At 55.2% G+C, this 22,013-nt stretch overlaps 2 protein-coding genes across 7 annotated transcripts in view; one reads left to right on the top strand and one right to left on the bottom strand.

The window, feature by feature from the left end:
• The window catches only part of BOP1 (BOP1 ribosomal biogenesis factor), a 19,032-nt gene extending 15,143 nt beyond the window's left edge, over positions 1-3,889 (bottom strand). The window contains exons 1-2 of the mRNA XM_020884187.2: positions 2,998-3,889; positions 1,363-1,563 (exon numbers count right to left, since the gene is read on the bottom strand). Of these exons, the coding sequence (XP_020739846.2) occupies positions 1,363-1,563; positions 2,998-3,099 (303 nt within the window). The 5' untranslated portion in view covers positions 3,100-3,889. The remainder of the gene's footprint in view (positions 1-1,362; positions 1,564-2,997) is intronic.
• Positions 3,427-22,013, top strand: HSF1 (heat shock transcription factor 1). Of its 6 annotated transcripts, none has more exons than XM_070464377.1 (14): positions 3,427-3,543; positions 17,064-17,172; positions 17,443-17,579; positions 17,815-17,939; positions 19,091-19,166; positions 19,233-19,294; positions 19,380-19,476; positions 19,551-19,687; positions 19,769-20,038; positions 20,377-20,460; positions 21,019-21,124; positions 21,203-21,268; positions 21,357-21,426; positions 21,499-22,013. In XM_070464377.1, the coding sequence occupies exons 1-14, from the start codon at positions 3,427-3,429 to the stop codon at positions 21,702-21,704; spliced, it is 1,662 nt and encodes a 553-aa protein (XP_070320478.1). In that variant the 3' UTR covers positions 21,705-22,013. The 6 variants fall into 6 exon arrangements, with proteins under 6 accessions (XP_070320478.1, XP_070320477.1, XP_070320476.1 ...); XM_070464376.1 differs by having other exon boundaries at positions 17,782-17,939; positions 21,381-21,426; XM_070464375.1 differs by having other exon boundaries at positions 17,782-17,939.

The following is a 22,013-nucleotide window of genomic DNA, read 5'->3' as shown; positions in this document are numbered from 1 at the left end:
GTGCGGGGCAGGCCGGCAGAGGTCGCACCAAAGGTGAGGGTGAGGCTGGGGAGGCTTCCTGCTTCGCATGGCCCACAGCCTGCACACCTGGAACCCACAGAATCAGGGAGCAGGGCTCCCTGGAAGTGACCCTTCCACCATGGAACTCTTATCGGGAGAGACAGAACGGGCTCCCTCCTGTGTCAGCCACTGGCCACCTTTGTCCCCAGCTAAGCATCTGGGCCAGGCACTTTCCACTCCAGGCGGAGGCCTGGAGAAGCACACTCCCAGCTGGGGCCCCTCGCCGGCCTGCACCCAGGTCCTTGACGTCTCCCCAGCATGCCCCTGAACACCACAGGGACTGCCCCCCATCCTTAGCAGGAAAGAGCAGAAGCCTCGAGACAAAGTTGTAGACGATGCGTCCTGCTAAGGGTCGCTGAGGGCGTAGTAAGGGGAGGTGGTGAAACACCAGCCAGGAGCCCCGCTGAGGCGGGGTTGCTCAGGCAGCCCTGCTAAGAACTGGCAGAGAGGGTGGCGGAGGGTGGGGGCAAGTCATTTAAGTCCACACGTCTAAACCGCACCAGGGCCGTGGCTATGGCCAGCACCACAGGAGCTTGAGGCTGCCATTCCAGAGTTGGGCTGCTCAGCAGAGGGGCTGGTGGCCACTGGAGCGTCACCGCCACGTGGATCCTGAAGCTGTGGGGTGGGGATGCTCCCTGCCGAGGCTGTGCGACGTCCCACGGCAGGGCCTCGTGACGCAGGGCGGCCACGGGCTGTGACAGGGGAAGGTGGTCAGCAGACCCTCGAGAGGGCCCTGAGCCAGCGAAGGGCCCTTGTGGTGGGAAGGTTTCGTAGGCAAGCAGCCCTGCATTGGCTTCAGGACGCGAGGAGCAGGCTAACGCAGAGCACGACAGGGCTGTCACAGAGGCAAGACCATCCAGCCATGAACTGCGGTCACCGGGAGAGTGAAGGGAGCGGATGGGAACACCTCCTCTCCCAAATGGTGCCACTCAAAGATGTCACTGTTTGTCAAGGAGGCGGAGGAGGGGCCCACCTTAGGTCATGAACAGAAATCCCACCTCGGGCTTTGCCCCGAGGAAGCCAGCTAAGTCTAGCAGGCAGCCTGAGACCCAGGAGAAGTACTGTCAGGATCCCTGTGGACAGAGCACAAGATTGTGCTCTAGAGCTCAGGGCTCCTTGGCTCCAAGCAGCGTCTTGCCCCGCCCTCGCTGCGCCCAAAGGAGGAGGGAGGTGGCCCTGGGTCCACGGAGCGGGAGGGATCGGTGCTAGGGGCCCTCAGAGAGCCCGATGCCCGGCAGGCGCTATCTTGGCCATGGTCGTCTGGGGTGTGGGGAGCCCTTGGGAGACTCCTGGCTCACCCACCTGCTGCCCAGGGCTCCTGTCCATCCTGCTGCGCTGCTTGCTGGTGCCCGCCCCCTCCTCCTCCAAGGCAGCGTCCTCCTCAGTGCTGTCGCTGCCGGACTCTTCCAGGCCTGAGAACACACTCTCCTCGCTGTCGCTGTCGGTGAGGCCAGGATCACTGCCAAGCATGCGGGTGGGGACCGGCGCGCTGAGGAGAGAGGGCTGCCAGCGGCATGGCACTGATGACCCCAGCCCGCCTGCCAGGCACCGGGCGCTGACCCACAGCCTGTGCAGCCACCCCATGGCCACAGCCCCCAGGCCACAGCCCCCAGCTCCACCGACACCATCCACCCAACCCAGGTCTCCCTCACCACCCACCTCCACCGCCAGCAGGCCTCCTGCCCTTGGAGGAGACATTCAGTCAGAGTCCCACAAGAGGACTTTCCAAGGAGCTCAATTACCATCACATCAACCGCACCAGCCCTCCACCCTCCACGCCCAAAAACCATGCCCTGGAGCTCTGGCTTTCACATCTCCAGAGCTACCAGGCACTGGGGTGGGGTCTGGGACAGGCAGAGGACCACAACCTGAGGTACTTTTCCCGCCAGAATAGGACTCTATCCAACCAGATTGGGACTGACAGTTTATCAGTAAATTGTAAAGACTGGTTGAAGAGACATAAAAATGATGCAAACTTTACTTAAAACCAAGTGTTTTGGTTCACCAACCCATGGGATAGGACCAGAGCTTCCTCTGAGCAGAGGTCTGCTGACCAGACACCACCCAATCCCTAAGTTCACAAGACCCATGCACTTAGAGAGGGAAAACAAGAACTTAGACTTTCAGCAAGCACTTATTTGAATGGAGAACCCTAGATTTCTCCTTTTTAATAGCTATTAATTCTCTCAGCTACCAGGAAAGCCTGCACTCACCAATTATTTGGCAGCACTCAACTGAACTTCCACAGAAATGACTCTGATACACACTATCTTCAATACTTAGTAAGCTACACAATTACAACAGCAAATAAAAATGGCACAAATGGCTTGGGCACAAACACAAATGGCTGCTGAGGGTACAGAGCTGAGTGATGGAAGCAGGCGAGGCTGGTGCCCAGAATGCCTGCTGGCGGGAGAACAGCAGAACTGGTCAGGGTGAAGGGGCTACCTGACAATCCAGCAACATGGAGTGCCCTCTTAAAGAGGCGCGGCTGGACAAGCTTTGGAGAGCTGATGACACCACAAACCCAGCTGGGATTCCGCTACATAGCAGGAGTGGTTTTGAGCGCAGTTAAAAAAGGATGTGGCCAATACAGCAGGCACTGCCTTCCTATCCTCGTGTCCTTTTACAACGTACCCGACGTATCAGTAACGTACTAACAGGCTCAAGCCTCTTTAACGCAGGAACCACAATTCAAAGCGCTAGGGAGGCCACGCTCACGATGCCAGCCCCTCTTGCTAGCTCGCTCCGGTCCACACTTCCCCAACCACACTGCGGGAGACCCTGCGCAGGACGCCCCACGAGGCCACCGCCAGCAAAGAGCCGGCGACCCGCCTCCTCGCACTCCCGTGCCCTGCTCCCCGGCGCTGGCCCCCCGGAGCCGCCACGTGCGGCCCAGCCGCGCCACCACGTCCCGCTCGCGCACCCCGCGGTCACCTCCTCCAGCTCCAGCTCCGGCTCCAGCTCCGGCGGCCGCTTTCCGGGCCGCGTCACTGTCGCCGCCGCCACCGTGCGCCCCGCGCCCCGCGCGCCAGCCATGCTCCCGGACCGCCCGGACCCGCGCCGCCACTTCCGGCAGCTAACAGACCGCGTGGGCCCCGGGGCGGGGCCCGCGGGGTCAGAGGGCGAGGGGCGGGCCGAAATGGGCTGGGCCGGCACGCGCACGCGCGCTGTGGGGACGCGGGCGGGCGGCGCCGGCGGGAGCGCGCCCGTCGCAAGATGGCGGCGGCCATACCAGGCCTCGGGGCTGTGTGTGCGCAGCGGGCGGCGGCAGCGCGGCCCAGGCAGCAGGCGCGGCGGCTCTGCTAGCCCGGCCCTCGGCTCCTCTTTGCGGTCGCTACCTCCTCCTCTCCCGCCTCGGCCGGTATGGATCTGCCCGTGGGCCCGGGCGCGGCGGGGCCCAGCAACGTCCCGGCCTTCCTGACCAAGCTGTGGACCCTCGTGAGTGACCCGGACACGGACGCGCTCATCTGCTGGAGCCCGGTGAGGGGCTGGGCGCGCCGGCCCGGGGCGTGTGGGGGCGGGCAGCAGGGGGTTCGGGAAAGAGCGTCCGAGGCCTCCCCTCGGTGCGCGCTGCCCGGGTCTGGGCAGGAAGGGCCTCTCCTCCTCGGTCTTTCGCCGAGTAACTGTGAGACGACGGCGGAAGCGCGCCTGGCTTGAGGGCAGCGCCCCGTTTCGTAGCGAGCGTGGTGCCCAGGTGACCCCACAGCTTCTCAGATGAGTTACCAGGGTGGTGGGGTCGGCAGCTGTTGCGAGGAAATGAGGATTTGGCGCAGGTATTGGAGGGCGTTGCTCTACTGGAAAAGGAAAGGGACCGAAAAACAAAGCAAAACGTCATAAAGTTGTGGTGGGTCTCGAACTCATGTCCGGATACCACAGCTGGGTTTCCCCAGAGTCACTTGGTTTTTCGTTCCTTTCGGGGCCTCTATCCACGCTCCTGCTTCCAGTTGCCTGGCAGCAGGCTCTTCTCCATAGTCTGACCCTGCAGGCCGGACAGCTCCCCCGCTTGCAGAGGTAAAGCAGAGACTTAACCTGGAGTTGCGGCTGAGAATCTGCCGTCCGGGCTGTGACGTCGCGTCCGGGGAAGGCCGGAGCTGTAGCTCCGTCCGGGCCCGCAGATGGGCGGCCTGGGCCACCCTGGTTTGCGGAATCTCTAGGTGCCTCCGGACACGCTGGCTCTCCCAAACTCTCCTAAGTACTTCTCTTTCAAACTGTTAAGCCTTTAGAAAGGAGGAGCAGTCTGAGCTGAGGCGAGCCCAGAGCGGGAGGCCGGGTCCTCTGGTTCCTGGGCTGTTTGCTGAAGCTCTGCCTCAAAGCAGGTAGAGAGTCAGGATTATACAGCGTCCTTGTAGGGGACACTTGATATTGGTCCCAGTGACACACCTGTGTGCCACGCTCCATCCCTGTTGCCTGCTTCTGTAGCTGTGCACAGTGTTCCCCAAGAGGAGGCTGTGCTTCCTTTCCCACAGCTTGTCCTGTTACCACCATCCCCTTGTTCAAGGCCCTAAGCTTTGCTGACCCAAGGAAATGACCCCAGGTTTCTGTCTTTATTCTTCCTTTCTCTTCTTTTCCCTTCCCTTAAACTCCCAGGAAATACTCTTACCCAGGTTGGGGAGGGCCATCGGAGATCCTTTGGGATACTCTGAGCTTAATCTACTGGGATAATCGCCTCACCTCTTGATCTGCTCAATGTTTCTGCTTAAAGATTGTGCGGCAGCAGGCAAAGCCCTGCCAGCTAGCTCTCTAGGTCCCACTTCCTGTGTTCTGAGCAAGGCCTTAGAGCTGGAAAGCAGGACGGGTCAAGCCTGCCACAGCCTCGCACACAGTGGTTGCACCACCCACCAGCCCTGCTGGAACTTAAACTGGAGGGGGTGGGAGCAGCCGGCTGGAGCCTGTGCATTTGACCCCCCTCCCTTCTGTCCTTAGGCCAGCCAGGATGCGTGGTGCAGGACACAGCGGGCAGGGGGTGGTGCTGCCAGGCGGGATAGCAACTGATCACTGGTTCAGCTGTGGAAGGAAGCCCTTTTCCAGACTGGGCAGGGGCTGGGAAACTGCCTGGCCCTGAGAAAGGAGATCGCCCTCTGCCTGAGGCCTCCACAGTGCCTACACAAGCCCCAGGCCTCTGTCAGAAAGTCTGCTGGGGGAGACTTCTGCGGTCTTGAAATCCAGCGTTGGCTTCCGGAGGCCTTGGAATGTTCTGGTGTCTGTTCTCTTGGTGCCTCCCCTCTGGCTGGAACTCTTCTCCCCTTCTGCCCCGAGGACCCTGTGTTTGGCCCCGGAGACATGGGAAGGGGGGTGGAGTGGGGGGCTCTCCAGCCCTGGCAGCGCTGTGCATCCTCCGCACAGTCTGAGGCCCTGCCCGGAGAGTCGTGTTGGTTTCCCCTTCCCTCCCAGACCCCCGGTCAGTTACCATGCCCGGTGTGGAGCCACCACAGCATAGGCCAGGGCTACCCCTCAGACAGCCCTGCGGGACCGACGGCCCCACAACCTTGGTAAAGAACCTGGTGAGTGTGGCAGCTGCATCCATGGGACGCTCCGTGAATCAGGCCTGTCTGGCCTCAAGACAGGGTTAAGAGTGGTAAGGAGAGTGGGTGCATTGCTGAAGGAGGCTCTTCTTGTTAGGCTGTGGGCACCATGAGGCCCTACGTGCAAGGGCCTCCTTCACCTGGGAGCTGGGTGTCACCAAACCAAGCCCCATCCCAGGTGGCCATTGTGAGCGCCTCAGTCAGAGGGTCACTGTGGAGGCCCTGGCTGGCGAGCAGCCTGCAGTCAGGTCTCCAGCTCTCTGCGGGACTCTTCACGGAGGGCCCCAGTCACACCTGGCCACTCTGAGGTGGCTGAGGATCGTTCCCGGAGCTCCCACAACAGGCGGGTCACTCCTCCCCCCAGCTGGGAGCCAGGCGGGCCCCAGCAGGCCCTCTGCCCTGCCCTTGGGGGTTGGCAGTAGCTGAGAAAGGCTGGAGGAGTGCCCAGCATGCAGCATAGGCTACAAGGGGCTCTGGAGCCTTGGAGACTCCTGGTGTCCCCTGAACTTGCCACCCAGGACCCAGCCAGCCCTGTCCGGCACTCCACAGAGCAGGAGGCCCAGCCCCGGGGCATCAGTTCACCTCCTCCCACAGCACCACGCAGAGGTGACAGCTGGCCTTTTACAGACACGGGAACTGAGTCACAGAGACACTAGGAAACACAGATGAAAAGCAGGAGGACGGCTGAGTTGGACCCAGAGTCCACTGTCTCGCTGGTGTACAGCTGTGGCTCACGCCTGCCCTCGCTGCGTGCTGTGTCTCCTGGGTGGAGGGCAGCACAAGGCCCACGCCGTGGGGTCCTGCCCTGGTCCCACCCCACCTGCTTTCTTAGCTGGACCCCTGCCGTACTTGGAGTGATCAGCACTCAGGTCTTCATAGAATTGTATTGAGTTTTCACACGAGAGTCTCCGTTTCCCCTTCTGTAGAGGTACACAGATATATACATGGACAGACAGAAACAGACGAGCCAGGCAGAGATCTGTACAGGATGGGCTCCCTGTCTGTCCGTCCTGCCGAGGTGGGCGGGGGGTGAGGAGGGACACAGAATCCCCGAAGGGGCTGGAGGGAGGTAGGTGGACACAGCGGACATGAGCCCACCTGGCTCCACAGGCCGTGTGTGCTCAGAGTTCTTTGTTAAAGGAGAAGGAGGGATCGGGGGGCCCACAGGACCCACCCTGGAAGGAGCAGTCAGCCCCACAGGGTATCACAGGCTAGGGACCTGCGTCTGCACCTCTGACTGCAGGGTTTCCTGACCCGGGAGCGCTGGCAGCTGCCCCAAAGCCCCTGCCCCTGGGCCCGGCGGTGACTTGAGTCAGCAGAGGCCCCTGCATTCAGCTGGGCCTGGAGACCTGAGTGTGGTGCGGCAGCTGGAGCCTGAGCACCAGTAGGACAGGGGCGTGAGGGCGTGCGAGCAGGCGCCTTCTCGGCTGAGGGGGACAGGCCGGGGTGGGCGCCGAGAGCTGCTCTGCAGCTGCGTCCACACAGTGCTGTGTTCTCACCGCACGTGGGTGCCCACCGCGTGCCCGCTCCTCCCAGAACACACCACGCAGACCCGTCCCTTTGGCTGGAGGACTAAGACAGGCCTTCTGTTCTGGAGAGACTCTTAAAAAGTGCAGGTGGGCCACTGTGGAGCCACTGTGGTGGTTGATCCTGCTGATGTGGAGCCCTTGGAGAACCTGCTCACAGACAGAGACCCTCCCTTTATAAAGATCTGCACATGTGCAGAACTTTGTATGCGTTTCAGGGTGTTCACAGTTTAGGAAATAGGGCCACAGGCTCCAAATTTATAGCAAGACTGGATATTTTCTAAGCCCTGGATTTCAGGGGCAAGGGTGTTGCTCACCAGCTAGCAGCTGGGCATTGGCTTCTCCCTTCCCCTGCCATATGTCCCATCACTAGTCCCTCTTGTGTCCAAGGGTAAGGCAAGACCTTCTGCAGGATTGAAATGGGGTCAGCAGAGAAGGAGGGGCCTTGAACTCCTGAGGCAAGAGGGAAGAGGTGTTGGTCCTGTGAGAGACTCACCAGCAGGCCTCTCAGGCTTCTAATAGCCCTTAAGGTTGGGCTGGCAGGACACACCCAGTATGGACTCACCCTCCAGCAGTGTTCAGGTCTGTCACACAAAAGGATGAGTGAGCCCTCGCTCCAGGTGCGCTGGCTTTCTGTCGAGGCGGTGTTCAAACCCTGAGAGCCTGTCCTTTGGTGAAGCTGAGGCAGCCAGAATTGGCAGAACCTGGTATGAGCGAAGAGGAGCTCTGCGAGAGGCCCTGCGGGTCTCAGCTGAATGCTGCTTCACCCGCCAGTGGCGCGAGACCTGGGCAACTGCCTGAGAACCTTCCAGGGAAAGAACAGCTACTGGGAGCTGTGTGCTGGGCACCCCTGGCCCACCCGGGACCGGCCGAGCCATTCCAGTCCTCGCAGCTGGGGCAGAGAGTCTGCTCTGAGTGTAGAGCCTGCCCAGTGCCTCAGAACAGCCGAGGCCTGAGGGTGCAGCTGGAATTGCCCCAACGCAATGTGAACGAACTTAAAGACAAGTCTGAAAGGATCAGGTTGATCCCTTCAGGCTTGCAGAACTGAGGGCACCCTTGAAAGGAGGACGACTGAACTCAGACACAGTGTAGTAACTTCCTCTTGTCTGGGATCCAGTTGAAACTAATAGATGGGCCACTTAGCAGGAGAATGTCACTCGTAGCAAAGAAGTTACAGTAACAGACCCAGGTGTGATGGAACTGACTAGCAGGAACGTTAAAACAGTTATTAAAATGCTCTGTATGCTCAAGAATGTAGAGTGAAAACCTTAAGACCAAGAAGTAGAAGGAAGGCCAAGGCCAAGACCAAGAAGGAAGGCGGATGAGCAGAGTGTCTCTGGAATAAGTGTCTGCTGCAGAAGAATTGCCGCCGGTTACCTCTGTGCTCACTCCCCCTTCACAGAGGTGACCCGCAACCCCGGCCTTCGTGGGGGGCTGCCTTCCTGCCGAGAAGTCCTGTGGGGCGGGGGGCTGCACAGTGGAGGCACGGGACAGGCAGGCCTCCGCCAGCAGTGATGAGTCACGTCGACGGGTGTGCCCTGACGTGTCGTGATGGGCCGGGCACACCACCTCTGTGGTCTTCCTCTCCAGAAACTTATATAGCCTTAACTCATCATGAGAGAAAAACATCAGACAGATCCAAATTGAGCAACATTCTACACAGTACCAGCCCAGTCCTCAAAACCATCAAGGTCACCAGAAACCAGGGAAGTCTTGAGAGATTCTTAGTCAAGCATGATGTAAGCAGACATGAATATAATGTACTGCCTTGGATGATGTCCTGGAACAGTTCAGTAAAAAGTAAGGAAATCTGAGAAAAATGAGGGCCATGGTTAAGAATGAAGCATATCGCTATGACGTTTGGGGCAAATGCACTAGTGTAGGCTGTTAATAACAGGGAGAGCGGGTGTGGGACATATAGGAACTCTACTGTCTTAGCTTTTCAGTAAATCTAACATTCTAACATAAAAAGCTTGTTTTTATTAAGTCATTGAAGGGAATTAAACACCAGATTAGAAACTACAGAAGAAAAGATCACTGAACATTATGCTAGCAAACTATCCACAGTGATCGCAGAGAGGAAGAAAGACTGAGAAAAAAGTGAGCAGAGCCTTACAGGGTTAATACCACATGGGCTGACACACAGTTTAAGTTCCAGAGTAAAGGATGGAGGAAGATTTTGGAAGTAACTGGCTTATTTCTTTCTTTATATTTAGAAAAAGCTCAACTTTTTCCCGAATTTTTTTTTTTTTTTTAAACTGTAAACCCACAGATCCAAGAACTGCATTGACTCCCAAAGAAGATAAAAACAAAATATACCAAAATGCATGCCACTATCAAAGTGTTGAAAACCAGTGTGGGAGAGAAAATCTTAAAAGCAGCATAGAAAAGAAAGGAAATTGCATGTGAAAGAACAGGACAAGAATGAGACTGACTTCCTGGCAGAACAGGCGTGAGGCCTGGGCTGGAAGGGACCTTGTAAGCGGAAATCTGGTCAACACTCAAAACCTGGTGTAACTCACCACATTGACAGTTTTCTCAGTGGAGGCAGAAGAAGCATGGTGTATTGGGTGCCCTGGTCAGACGATATGGCAAATACATAAAAGACATCAAGATTGGAAAGTAAGAGTTAAAACTATATTCATAGAAAGCATTATTATTTACTTAGAAAATACCAAAAAATCTACAAAAACATTATTAAAACTAATGAGTGAATTTAGTGAGGTCACAGGATTCAACTCCAGTATACAGAAATTAATTCTGATTCCACGTACTAGTAACGAGCTGTTAACAATGGAAATACAGTGCTCTAAACACTACAGAATATGTACTGGTTATATTATCTATAGCTGTGTAACCAGGCACATCCAAACTAACTAACTGCCTAAAACAGCTGAGGCTCAGTGTCACCTGCCCACGCCATCATGACTCGTGAGAGGGCAGCCTCCATAGGAGTCTTGCTTGCTTCCTCATCTTCCATCTGAGGATCTCCATCTGCTGTGCCAACATTCCCCATCCGTCCACCAAACGCTTCCTGTCTGAAAGATCCACCTAAAGTTATGCCAAAAGGGAAATAAGAACTGCTTCTAAGCTTCCACATGAAAGTTAAAAGAGCAGAGTAAAACCAAAGCAGGCAGAAGGAAGAGAAAAACCAATGAAACTGAAAAGAATGAAACATGATAAATGAATTCAATAGCTGAATCTTTGAAAAGGTTGGTACTTGTAGCATGACAGAGAAGAAAAGAGGTAAATTCCTAATATGATGGCCATCAGAGGCTATATCACAACAGACACCACAGGCAGTAAGAGGCTAATAAGGAAGTGCAACAGACAACTCTGTGCATGTAAATTTAATAAAATGAACCAATTCTTTGAAAAGCACAAACTGTCAAAACTCACCCAGAGTGAGTCAGATAACTATTAGTAGTCTTGAGTCTATTAAAGAAATAGAATTCCTAGAATTATGAACCTTTCTAAAAGATCTTCAGATCAAAATGACTAGAACGAAACTGTCCCAAGAAAATTACAAACCAATATCCTTCATAATGTTTATAAAAATTTCAGTTCAGTCACTCAGTTCAGTTCATGTCAGTCGCTCAGTCGTGTCTGACTCTGTGATCCCATGAACTGCAGCATGCCAGGCTTCCCTGTCCATGCTCGGAGCTTGCTCAAACTCCTGTCCATCAAGTTGGTGATGCCATCCAATTATCTCATCCTCAGTTGTCCCCTTCTCCTCCTGCCTTCAATCTTTCCGGAATCAGGGTCTTTTCCAATGAGTCAGTTCTTCGCATCAGGTGGCCAAAGTATTGGAGTTTCAGCTTCAGCATCAGTCCTTTCAATGAATATTCAGGACTGATTTCCTTTAGGATTGACTGGTTGGATCTTGCAGTCCAAGGGACTCTCAAGAGTCTTCTCCAATACCACAGTTCAAAAGCATCAATTCTTCCACACTCAGCTTTCTTTATGGTCCAACTCACATCGATACGTGAATGTGACTACTTGAAGAAACCTTGACTAGACGGACCTTTGTTGGCAAAGTAATGTCTCTGCTTTTTAATATGCTGTCTCAGTTAGTCATAACTTTTCTTCCAAGGAGCAAGTGTATTTTAATTTCATGGCTGCAGTCACCATCTGCAGTGATTTTGGAACCCAAGAAAATAAAGTCTGTCACTGTTAACATTGTTTCCCCATCTATTTGCTGTGAAGTGATGGGACCGGATGCCATGATCTTAGTTTTTTGAATGTTGAATTTTAAGCCAGCTTTTTCATTCTCCTCTTTCACTTTCATCAAGAGGCTCTTTAGTTCCTCTTCGCTTTCTGCCATAGGGTGGTGTCATCTGCATATCTGAGGTTATTGATATTTCTCCCAGCAATCTTGATTCCAGCTTGTGCTTCATCCAGCCTGGCATTTTGCATAATGTACTCTGCATAGAGGTTAAATAATCAGAGTGACAGTATACAGTCTTGACATACTTCTTTTCCAGTTTGGAACCAGTCTGTTGTTCCATGTCTGGTTCCTGCTGTTGCTTCTTGACCTGCATACAGGATTTCTCAGGAGGCAGGTCAGGTGGTCTGGTGTTCCCATCTCTTTAAGAATTTCCAGTTTGTTTGGATCCACACAGTCAATAGCTTAGCCTAGTCAGTGAAGCAGAAGTAGATGTTTTTCTGGAATTCTCTTGCTTTTTCTGTGATCCAACAGATGTTAACAATTTGATCTCTGGATCAAATTGCCTTTTCTAAATGCAGCTTGAACATCTGGAAGTGCTTGGTTCACGTATTACTGAACTTAGCTTGAAGAATTTTGAGCATTACTTTGCTAGCGTGTGAGATGAGTGCAGTTGTGTGGTAGTTTAAACATTCTTTGGCATTGCCTTTCTTTGGGATTGGGATGAAAGGCAGGACTTTTCCAGTCCTGTGGCCACTACCGAGTTTTCCAAATTTGCTGGCATATTGAGTGCAGCACTTTCACAGCATCATCTTTTAGGATTTGAAATAACTCAACTGGAATTCTATCATCCCCACTGGCTTTGTTCATAATGATGCTTCTTAATGCCCACTTGACTTCATATTCCAGGATGTCTGGCTCTAGGTGAGTGATCACACCATCATGATTATCCTTTTTGCATAGTTCTTCTGTGAATTCTTGCCACCTCTTCTTATATCTTCTGTTTCTGTTAGGTCCATGCCATTTCTGTTCTTTATTGTTCCCATCTTTGCTTGAAATGTTCCCTTGGTATCTCTTAATTTTCTTGAAGAGATTAGTTCTTAGTCTTTCCCATTCTGTTATTTTCCTCTATTTCTTTGCATTGATCACTGAGGAAAGGTGTCTCATCTCTCCTTGCTATTCTTTGGAACTCTGCATTCATATGGGTATATCTTTCCTTTTCTCCTTTGCCTTTTACTTTTCTTTTCTTAGCTATTTGTAACAAGGCCTCCTCAGGCAACCATCTTGCCTTTTTGCATTTCTTTTTCTTGGGGATGGTCTTGATCACTGCCTCTGTACAATATCACGAAACTGTCCACAGTTCCTCAGGCACTCTGTCAGATCTGATCTCTTGAAGTTATTTGTCCCTTCCACTGTATAATCTTAAGGGATTTGATGTAAGTCATATCTGAATGGTCTAGTGGTTTTTCCGACTTTCTTCAATTTAAGTCTGAATCTTGCAACAAGCAGTTCATGATCTGAGCCACAGTCAGCTCCTGGTCTTGTTTTTGCTGACTGTATAGAGCCTCTCCATCTTTGGCTGCAAAGAATATAATCAATCTGATTTCAGTATTGACCATCTGGTGATGTCCATGTGTAGAGTCATCTCTTGTGTTGTTGGAAGAGGGTGTTTGCTATGACCAGTGCATTCTCTTGGCAAAACTCTGTTAGCCTTTGCCCTGCTTCATTTTGTACTCCAAGGCCAAACTTGCCTGTTACTCCAGGTATCTCTTGACTTCCTACTTTTGCATTCCAATCCCCTGTGATGAAAAGGACATCTTTTTTTGGTGTTAGTTCTAGAAGGTCTTGTAGGTCTTCATAGAACTGTTCAACTTCAGCTTCTTTGGCATTAGTGGCTGGGGCATAGACTTGGATTACTGTGATATTGAATGGTTTGCCTTGGAAATGAACAGAGATCATTCTGTCATTTTTGAGATTGCACCCAAGTACTGCATTTCAGACTCTTGTTGACTATGAGGGCTACTCCATTTCTTCTAAGGGATTCTTGCCCACAGTAGTAGATATAATGGTCATCTGAATTAAATTCTCCCATTCCAGTCCATTTTAGTTCACTGATTCCTAAAATGTCAATGTTCACTCTTGCCATCTCCTGTTTGACCACTTCCAATTTACCTTGATTCATGGACCTAACATTCCAGGTTTCTATGCAATATTGTTCTTTACAGCATCGGACTTTACTTCCATCACCAGTCACATCCACAACTGGGCGTTGTTTTCACTTTGGCTCCATCTCTTCATTCTCTCTGGAGTTATTTCTGCATTCCTCCAAGCAGCATATTGGGCACCTTCCAACATGGGGAGTTCATCTTTCAGTGTCATATCTTTTTGCCTTTTTGAACTGTTCATAGGGTTCTCAAAGCAAGAATAAAACTTTAGCAAATCAAATTTGGCAGTACATAAAAAGACTAATGTCACAACAAATGGGATTTACCTCAGGAATGTATGGATGGTTCAGGATTTTTAAATCAATATAACCCAGCATGTTAACTATCTAAAGAAAAACCGCAGAATCATATTATTTGTTTCAGAAAAAGCATTTGACAAAATCTGATGTTTGTGATAATAAAGAAAAAAAAAATCAGGAAACTAGGAATAGCAGGGACCTTCTTCAGCCTGATACAAAAACTGTACACCTAACATCATACTTATTGGTAAGCTCCTGAATGCTTTCCCCGTAAGATCAGAACAAGACATAAAATCTGTTTTCACCAGTGCTAGCTGACTTTGTGCTGGAAGTCCTACCCAGTAGCTTAGGAAAGAAAAAGAAATATAGGCTAACTGGGATGAGGGTGATTGAAGCCCCAGTATTCTGAGCCTGCCATGCCTGGGTAGAGACTCCATTCTGTAAGTGGGGGCAGAATAGAGAAGGGGACCCTCGACCTTTGAGTTGGTCAAAATGAGAGATGGTGGTGGCCTGCACCCTCACCCTCTCAGGAGGATACAGAAAGTGCTGATTGTAAACTGAGGGGTGAGAAATCCCCACCTTCTAGGCCAGAGCCCCCCAGAGTGTGCCATCAATCCAGGAGAACTCTGTGAGGAAGAGGAGGAAGCAGGTTGTGGCCCAAAATGCCATAGTTCACTGTTTCTGTTGAGTTTTAGATTTTCTTGAATAAGTGTTTCTTCATTTGTTTTATGCCTTCAGGACAATCTCCAGAGACTTTAGGTGACCTAAGCTTTGTTTATCCTGAGACTGGTTCACAGGATCTCCTTAGCTGCCTTCCCAGGCATCTTCAGAGGATAGTTTTGCTGGATATAGAATTCTTGGCTGAAAGAAAAAGGCTTTTTTCTTTCAGCACTTTTTGGCATGCCATCCCACTGGCTTCTGGCCTGCATGCTTTCTCATGACAAATGAGCTGCTATTCAGTTCAGTTCAGTCGCTCAGTCGTGTCTGACTCTTTGTGACTCCATGGAGTGCACACAGCAGGCCTCTCTGTCCATCACTAACTCCTGGAGCTTGCCTAAACTCATGTCCATCAAGTTGGTGATGCCATCCAACCATCTCATCCTCTGTCGCCCCCTTCTCCTCCTGTCTTTCCCAGCATCAGGGTCTTTTCTAATGAGTCAGTTCTTTGCATCAGGTGACCACGGTATTGGAACTTCAGCTTCAGTATCAGTCCTTCTGGTGAATATTCCGGAGCTGTTATTAGGGATTCCTTATGTGTGATGAGTTGGTTCTAACTGCTCTAAAGAGTTTTCCTTGGTCTTTTGATTATTGATAGCTAGATGTGAATCTCTGTGAGTTTATTCTTCTTGGAATTTGTTTACCTTCTCAGATATTTTTCATCAAATTTGGGGAGTTTGGGGTCATTATTTCTGTAGATATTCTTTCTGCCCCTCTCCTTTATGTGTGTGTTGGTCTCTGCTGGTGTCCTATGTGTCACTCTCTTCATTCATTTCTCTTTCCGTTCCTCAGTCAGGAAATGTCAGTTGACGATACTCTTTCACGTTTGCTGGTTCCACCTTATTCCTGCTCAGATCTGCTCTTGAGCCCCTCAGGGAATTTTAAATCCAATTTGTTACACTTTTCAACTCCAGGACTTTCATATTTGTAACTTCTGTCTTTATTGTTATACTTTCTTCTAAGAGGTATCATTCTTATGCTTTTTTTATTTCTTTAGATGCCATTTTATTTTGTTCTTTGAACATATTTCAAATACTTGAATTTAAAGTCTTCATCTAGTAAGTCCAACCTCTGAGCCTCTTTGGGGACGGTTTCTTTTGGCTGCTCGTTTCCCTGTGTGTGGATCATACCTTGTTTCTTTGCGTGTCTGATAATTTTTTTTTGAAAGTTAGGTTTTCCATTAATATAATATGGCATCTGTTAAACTCAATATCGTATTTTCCCCGCCCACCAGGATTTGTTGCAGTTTCCGTTGTTGCTGTTTGTTCGGTGGCTTTTCTGAATTAATTGCAGGTTTGTGTTCTTTGCTGTGTGTGATCACTGAGGGGTTAGGCAGTGCAGGGAGCGGAGCAGAAGTGCTCCCTAATGCCTGGAGCCAGGAAATCTCCCAGGCTCTGTGGCAGACTCTGTGTCCTGGGGGTGCCTTCAGCTCCCAGCCACGTTGTTGGCATCCTGACTTTCTCCTCAGCTTCCTGCTTACACAGAGCCTTCTTGGACCTCTCCCGGACATGCACACAGCTGTACATGCACGTGTGACTTCTGGATCCCAGGAATACTCTGGAGCTTTTCAAAGCTCTTCTTGATATCTCGTTCCTTAGCTCCTTTACGTTTCCTGGCTGGCCAGTTTTCTCCATTTGTGGTCCACTGTGTTTGGCCTGATGAGTAGGGTTTTTTTTTTTTCATCCTGAGTTTAAAATTGCCTCTCGATGCTTTCAGCAAACATCTCTAGGGAAAAGACTTTTTCTGCTGAGAGCTTCAGCATAAAAGGTCAGATCAAAAACAGCCTTGGAGGTGGAGCCTTCCAGGGAGACGCTGTGCGGGCCTTGAATGAGCCCCAGCCCCATGGCTGCCAGAACGTTTGTTCCACCATGATTTGAGCTTTTGGCTTTCTCAGGTACAGGAGAAGAGGTAGGGACATGGCAAATTAGAATGCCACAGTTCTCGGATCTTACTGAGATTCAGCCGTTTCTTGAATAAATTCTCCTGGGTCATTTTCAGAGTTCTGAAGAAGCTGACTCTTAACAGTTTTTGCTGGTGTTCTTCTTGTGTCTGTGGAGGAGAAAAGCTGTAGGAGGTCCCTTTTCCACCCTTCCTCTAAGCTCAACACACTTCCATTGTGTCTTTTTCACGTGCGTCCATGTTGACACCACAGGGCCCTTCCTGCTGCCCCCCAGCCCCATCCCGCACCCCAATGGGGCCTGTGCCCAGCCTGCCCAGCCTCTGCCCTCCTGGGAGCTTCTGGACCGAGGTCTGGACACGTGGAAGAGCAGCGTAGCAGTTTTTTCATCTTGTTCTCATCTCTGTTCCCAGAAGAAGAACCACAAAGCTTCAGTTCTGAGCACAATTGTATTGTCTTCCTCCTGAGGACCTGAAATTAGGTGTCGTCTCCTTGGCTGCCTCCGTTTGGGGTCTTAGCCGTTTGTAGGGTAAAACTGCGAATTAGAGCTGACATGGGGCCCTCAGAAAAGGGCCTCAGTGCTGAGGTGTGACCCGGCAGGCCTCTGGCAGGAATGTGGGGTCCAATGTGAAAACTCACTCACCCAGCCCAGGGTGGGGGTGCAGCCCCTGCATGGAGAGGCTGTGGTGACCCCCACGTCTCCCGGCAGAGCGGGAACAGCTTCCACGTGCTGGACCAGGGCCAGTTTGCCAAGGAGGTGCTGCCCAAGTACTTCAAGCACAGCAACATGGCTAGCTTCGTGCGGCAGCTCAACATGTGTGAGTGTACTGCCTTGGCCCTGCATACAGCCCCACGCGGCCCGGAGCCCACGCAGCTGAAGGGGAAGGGGTGTCTCAGGGAGTCTCTCTGAGACTAAGACCACCCAGCCACTGCAGGCAGGGCTTCTGGGAGGGCAGTGCTGGGCATTCCCTGAGCCAGGCCCCACCCGCCGGGGCCTCCCTCCATCCTCCCCGGGGCAGGGGCCTTCCTGGAGAGAGGGGTAAGACCCCAGCCCTGAGGCAGCGCTGCTCCAACCCCGTTGTACACAGATGGCTTCCGGAAGGTGGTCCACATTGAGCAGGGTGGCCTGGTCAAGCCGGAGAGGGATGACACCGAGTTCCAGCACCCATGCTTCCTGCGAGGCCAGGAGCAGCTCCTCGAGAACATCAAGAGGAAAGTGACCAGCGTGAGTAGCCGTTCTCCCCCACGGTCTCGGCTCTCCGCCCAGGCCACCGGCAAGAGCAGCGTCCACTCGCTGGCCTGGCTTGGCCCAGCTATGCCAAGCCTGCTTCCTGCCGGCCGCACGTCCCCCATCAGCCACCCCAGCGAAGGCCCCTCCATCCCAGCAGCCCCTCGGCCCTTTCTGCTGTATCCCGCCCCGCCCCCAGGCCATCTCAGTGACTGCTCCCCCGGGGACGCAGGTGTCCACCCTGCGGAGTGAGGACATAAAGATTCGCCAGGACAGCGTCACCAAGCTGCTGACCGATGTGCAGCTGATGAAGGGGAAGCAGGAGAGCATGGACTCCAAGCTGCTGGCCATGAAGCAGTAGGTTCTGGGACGCCATGAGAGCAGGATGCGACTCCTCTGGGATGGTTGGGTTACCGTGGTGGGTGCGGCCTGGGAGCAGCCTAAAGCTGGTTCTGTCATGACCAGACCTGCCCCAGGGTAAGGTTTCCAGAAAGAACTTCTGCGGAGCAATGGTGGGGGAGGTGGGGGTGTGAGAGGCCCTCCTGTGCAGTAACATGGGGGAGGCGGTGCTGGCGAGGCCGCTCCCCAGCCCTGGTCCCGCGGGCTCCGGGCCTTCCCCTCGGGCCAGGGCCACGTCTGGACTTGGATGGCCTCCCGGCCCTTGCCAGGCTGGACTTGCCGGCTGGACCTTGCCTGGGAGGCAGGGTCAGTTGCAGTCCCGTGGCAGCCCGCACAGCTGGGCCCTCGGGCCCTTCACTCTGCCCGCACATGAGCCTGGCACATGAGCATGTGTCACCTCTCATCGGGCCTGGCGCAGGAGGCACTGCGGGTTCTTTCTGGACCCCCCCCCCTCCCTGGGGCACATCTGGTCACCACAGAACCGGTTTTAGGCACCCCCCCCCCCACCGCCAGGACCCCCATAGCGGCCAGTTTAGACCCCCTCCTATGTAACTGGGGCCCTCAAGCACCCCACCCAGCCCAGGGTGGCCTCAAAGCCATTCGGGGCAGGCCGTCGCACCCCTAGAGCATGGAGGAGGCTCCTAGCCCCTACCTAACTACTCATGTCAGACAGCCCAGCAGGAGCACCCCACAGAGGTGGGGTCAGGTGGCCTTGGCCTCCAGGACAGGGGCGCCTCTTAGAGTGAGCACAGGAGGGTCTGCCGCCTGTCAGAAGACACGCTGGTGTTGAGCCGGGCGTGGGCTGCGGTGCTGGTCCTTTGTGCTCTTTAAGGGCCACTTCGGACCCCCTAAAGCACAGGAGAACCCGCACTCGCAGTCCTGTGACCTGAGAGCTGCACCGCCTCCATCCCCTGGGCCCCCATCCTCGGTCCAGGCAGAGAGCCCGGAGGCTCTGCCACTTTGACCATGACCGAGAGGGCCCTGGGGTCTCGGCCTGGCCCCGGGCCCGTGCTCGGCAGCGGGCAGGGACAGGCCAGCGGGTGGGTGCGTGTTGGAGCGGGATGTCCCAGGGCTCCCGCCGCCTGCTGACCACGCCCGGTCTGCTGCAGTGAGAACGAGGCGCTGTGGCGAGAGGTGGCCAGCCTGCGGCAGAAGCACGCCCAGCAACAGAAAGTCGTCAACAAGGTGCGTGCCGGGCCGGTGGGGAGGGGGGCCCTGTCCGCACCGGGCTGACCACCTCTCCCCCTGCAGCTCATCCAGTTCCTCATCTCGCTGGTGCAGTCAAACCGGATCCTAGGGGTGAAGAGAAAGATGTGAGGCACGGGGCACGCCCGTCTCCCGTGGGCCGCGACCCGGGGCCGCGAGGCCGGGCCGCCACTCACCCGCCCCTCCCCACAGCCCCCTGATGCTGAACGACGGCGGCCCTGCGCACCCCATGCCCAAGTATGGCCGGCAGTACTCGCTGGAGCACATCCACGGCCCAGGCCCCTACCCGGTGAGCTGCGGGCGCCTGGGGTGGGGGCGGGGGTGCAGCTCCCACCACGTGTGCTCACCTCCCTTTGGTGGCAGGCCCCCTCTCCAGCCTACAGCGGCTCCAGCCTCTACTCCCCAGACGCTGTCGCCAGCTCCGGACCCATCATCTCCGACATCACCGAACTGGCCCCCAGCAGCCCTGTGGCCTCTGCCGGCAGGAGTGTAGATGAGAGGTGCGGCCCAGCGCCTTCCCCACAGGCAGGAGCGGGTGGGACCGGCAGAGGCGCTCGCTGACGCCTGTGCCCTATGGGCAGGTCCCTGTCCAGCAGCCCCCTGGTTCACGTCAAGGAGGAGCCCCCAAGCCCGCCACAGAGCCCCCGGGCAGAGGATGCCAGCCCCGGCCGACCGTCCTCCATGGTGGAGACGCCCCTGTCCCCAACCACCCTCATTGACTCCATCCTCCGGGAGAGTGAGCCCACGCCCGCTGTCTCCACCACACCCATCGCGGACACCGGGGGCCGCCCCCCCTCACCCCTGCCCGCCTCGGCCCCCGAGAAGTGCCTCAGCGTTGCCTGCCTGGACAAGTGAGTGCCTTCCACGCGCCCTGCGGTCTCCGACAAAGACAGTGCAGGGCTGGACACACGTGGCCCTCAGGCCCTCAGCACAGGACTTGCCAGGGGGAGCTGGCCGACCCGGCCCAGAACACGGAGCTGGGGAGGGAGACATACCAGTCTTGGGGTTCCGCAGTCCCTGCGCCACGGGAGCCAGGCGCGTGGCAGGCGCACCTGCCCCCTGAGCCGCCCTCCCCAGGCCGCCTGGTCTGTCTGTCCTGCTACCCCAGAGGTGGGCGAGCAGGGTGGGGGCTTGGAGTCCGCCTAGCCCCAACCAGCAGTGGGGGGGCTCTTGTCTTTCTATCTTGCAGTTTGGCTCGCACTCCAAAGATGTCTGGGGTCGCCCGCCTCTTCCCCTGCCCCTCCTCCTTTCTGCATGGCCGAGTCCAGCCAGGGTTAGCGCTGTCCCACTGGGGAGGGAGGAGGGCTCCGCCAGAGCTCGGGCCCCTCCCCAACATCGGAGCAGACCCCCACCTGGCCTGCTGAACAGGCTACCCCCCAGCTCTGGGGCCCGAGGTAGCACCCAAGTTGCTGATTGGCCTCCTTGCAGGGGCAGGCCCAGTCTCCCTCCTGGAGCATGCCAGGGGAGGCTGGCCCAACCCGACCGAGCACAGGTCCACCCTCCTGCTGTCCTCCAGTGCGAAGGGCAGGCCTTACTGAACCTGAAAAGCTGGGGCCCCAGCCCTTCTGAGCACTGAACTTCTCAGCCCCCTGCCGCCTTGGCCAGCCCAGCCTGACATGCTGCCAGAGGCCTTACGGGGCCTCATGGTGATGGGGGAGCCTGACCCACCACCCTGGTGGCCAAGTGTCCCAGCCCCACTGGGCCCAGGGCCCCACCTCATGGCCTCCTGTGAGCCTGCACAGGGCAGGCTGGCAGCAGGGCGCGAGGACCAGCAGGACTGCACCTGCGGGTGCCTGGACGCCACGTCACCCCCTCTCCTCCCTCTGGCCAGGACCGAGCTCAGCGACCACCTGGACGCCATGGACTCCAACCTGGACAACCTGCAGACCATGCTGACAAGCCACGGCTTCAGCGTGGACACCAGCACCCTGCTGGACGTGAGTCCCAGCCCTGCCCGCCCTGCACTCAGCCCACCCTGCTTGCAGGGCAGTCTGACCGCCCCCCCTTCCCTGCAGCTGTTCAGCCCCTCGGTGACGGTGCCGGACATGAGCCTGCCCGACCTGGACAGCAGCCTGGCCAGTGTGCGTAGGTGGGGCGGGTGGGGTGGGCGGGGCAGGGGGTGGGGCCGCGGGGGAGCTTTCACCGTGCTCCCTCTTGCTGCCCTGGCAGATCCAGGAGCTCCTCTCTCCCCAGGAGCCTCCCAGACCTCTGGAGGCAGAGAAGAACAGCCCAGACTCAGGTGAGCTGAGCCCCTCGCCCCCCCCCCCCGACCCCCCGGCCCCACCACACCCTGACCCAGTCCCACCCATAGGGAAGCAGCTGGTGCACTACACCGCCCAGCCCCTGCTGCTGCTGGACCCAGGCTCCGTGGACGTGGGGAGCAGTGACCTGCCGGTGCTCTTCGAGCTGGGGGAGGGCTCCTACTTCTCCGAGGGAGACGACTACTCAGATGACCCCACCATCTCCCTGCTGACGGGCTCAGAGCCCTCCAAAGCCAAGGACCCCACTGTCTCCTAGAAGCCCCAGGAGGAGAGCCAGCCTTGGGCAGGGCTGCTGTCGGGGAGCCTGGTCCCCTGGCTGGCAGGGGTGGTGGGGGCAGGGGGCGGTGCTCAGCCCCCGGCCAGCACTGAGGGCCTAGCCCTGTGAGCTACGGCTCCCCTGGGCTTCACGGCCACACTCAGACTGACCAGGACGCAGGTGTTCATAGAATTGTATTTTGGATTTTTACATGAGAGTCCCCCTTTCCCCTTCGATAGAGATACAGATATATACGTGGACAGACAGACTGATGAGCCAGGCAGAGATTTATAAACAACGAGCTCTGTG

Source organism: Odocoileus virginianus, unplaced genomic scaffold (genome assembly GCF_023699985.2).
Source record: "Odocoileus virginianus isolate 20LAN1187 ecotype Illinois unplaced genomic scaffold, Ovbor_1.2 Unplaced_Contig_23, whole genome shotgun sequence".
Classification (NCBI taxonomy): domain Eukaryota; kingdom Metazoa; phylum Chordata; class Mammalia; order Artiodactyla; family Cervidae; genus Odocoileus; species Odocoileus virginianus.
This window is presented reverse-complemented; position numbering and strand designations above follow the sequence as displayed.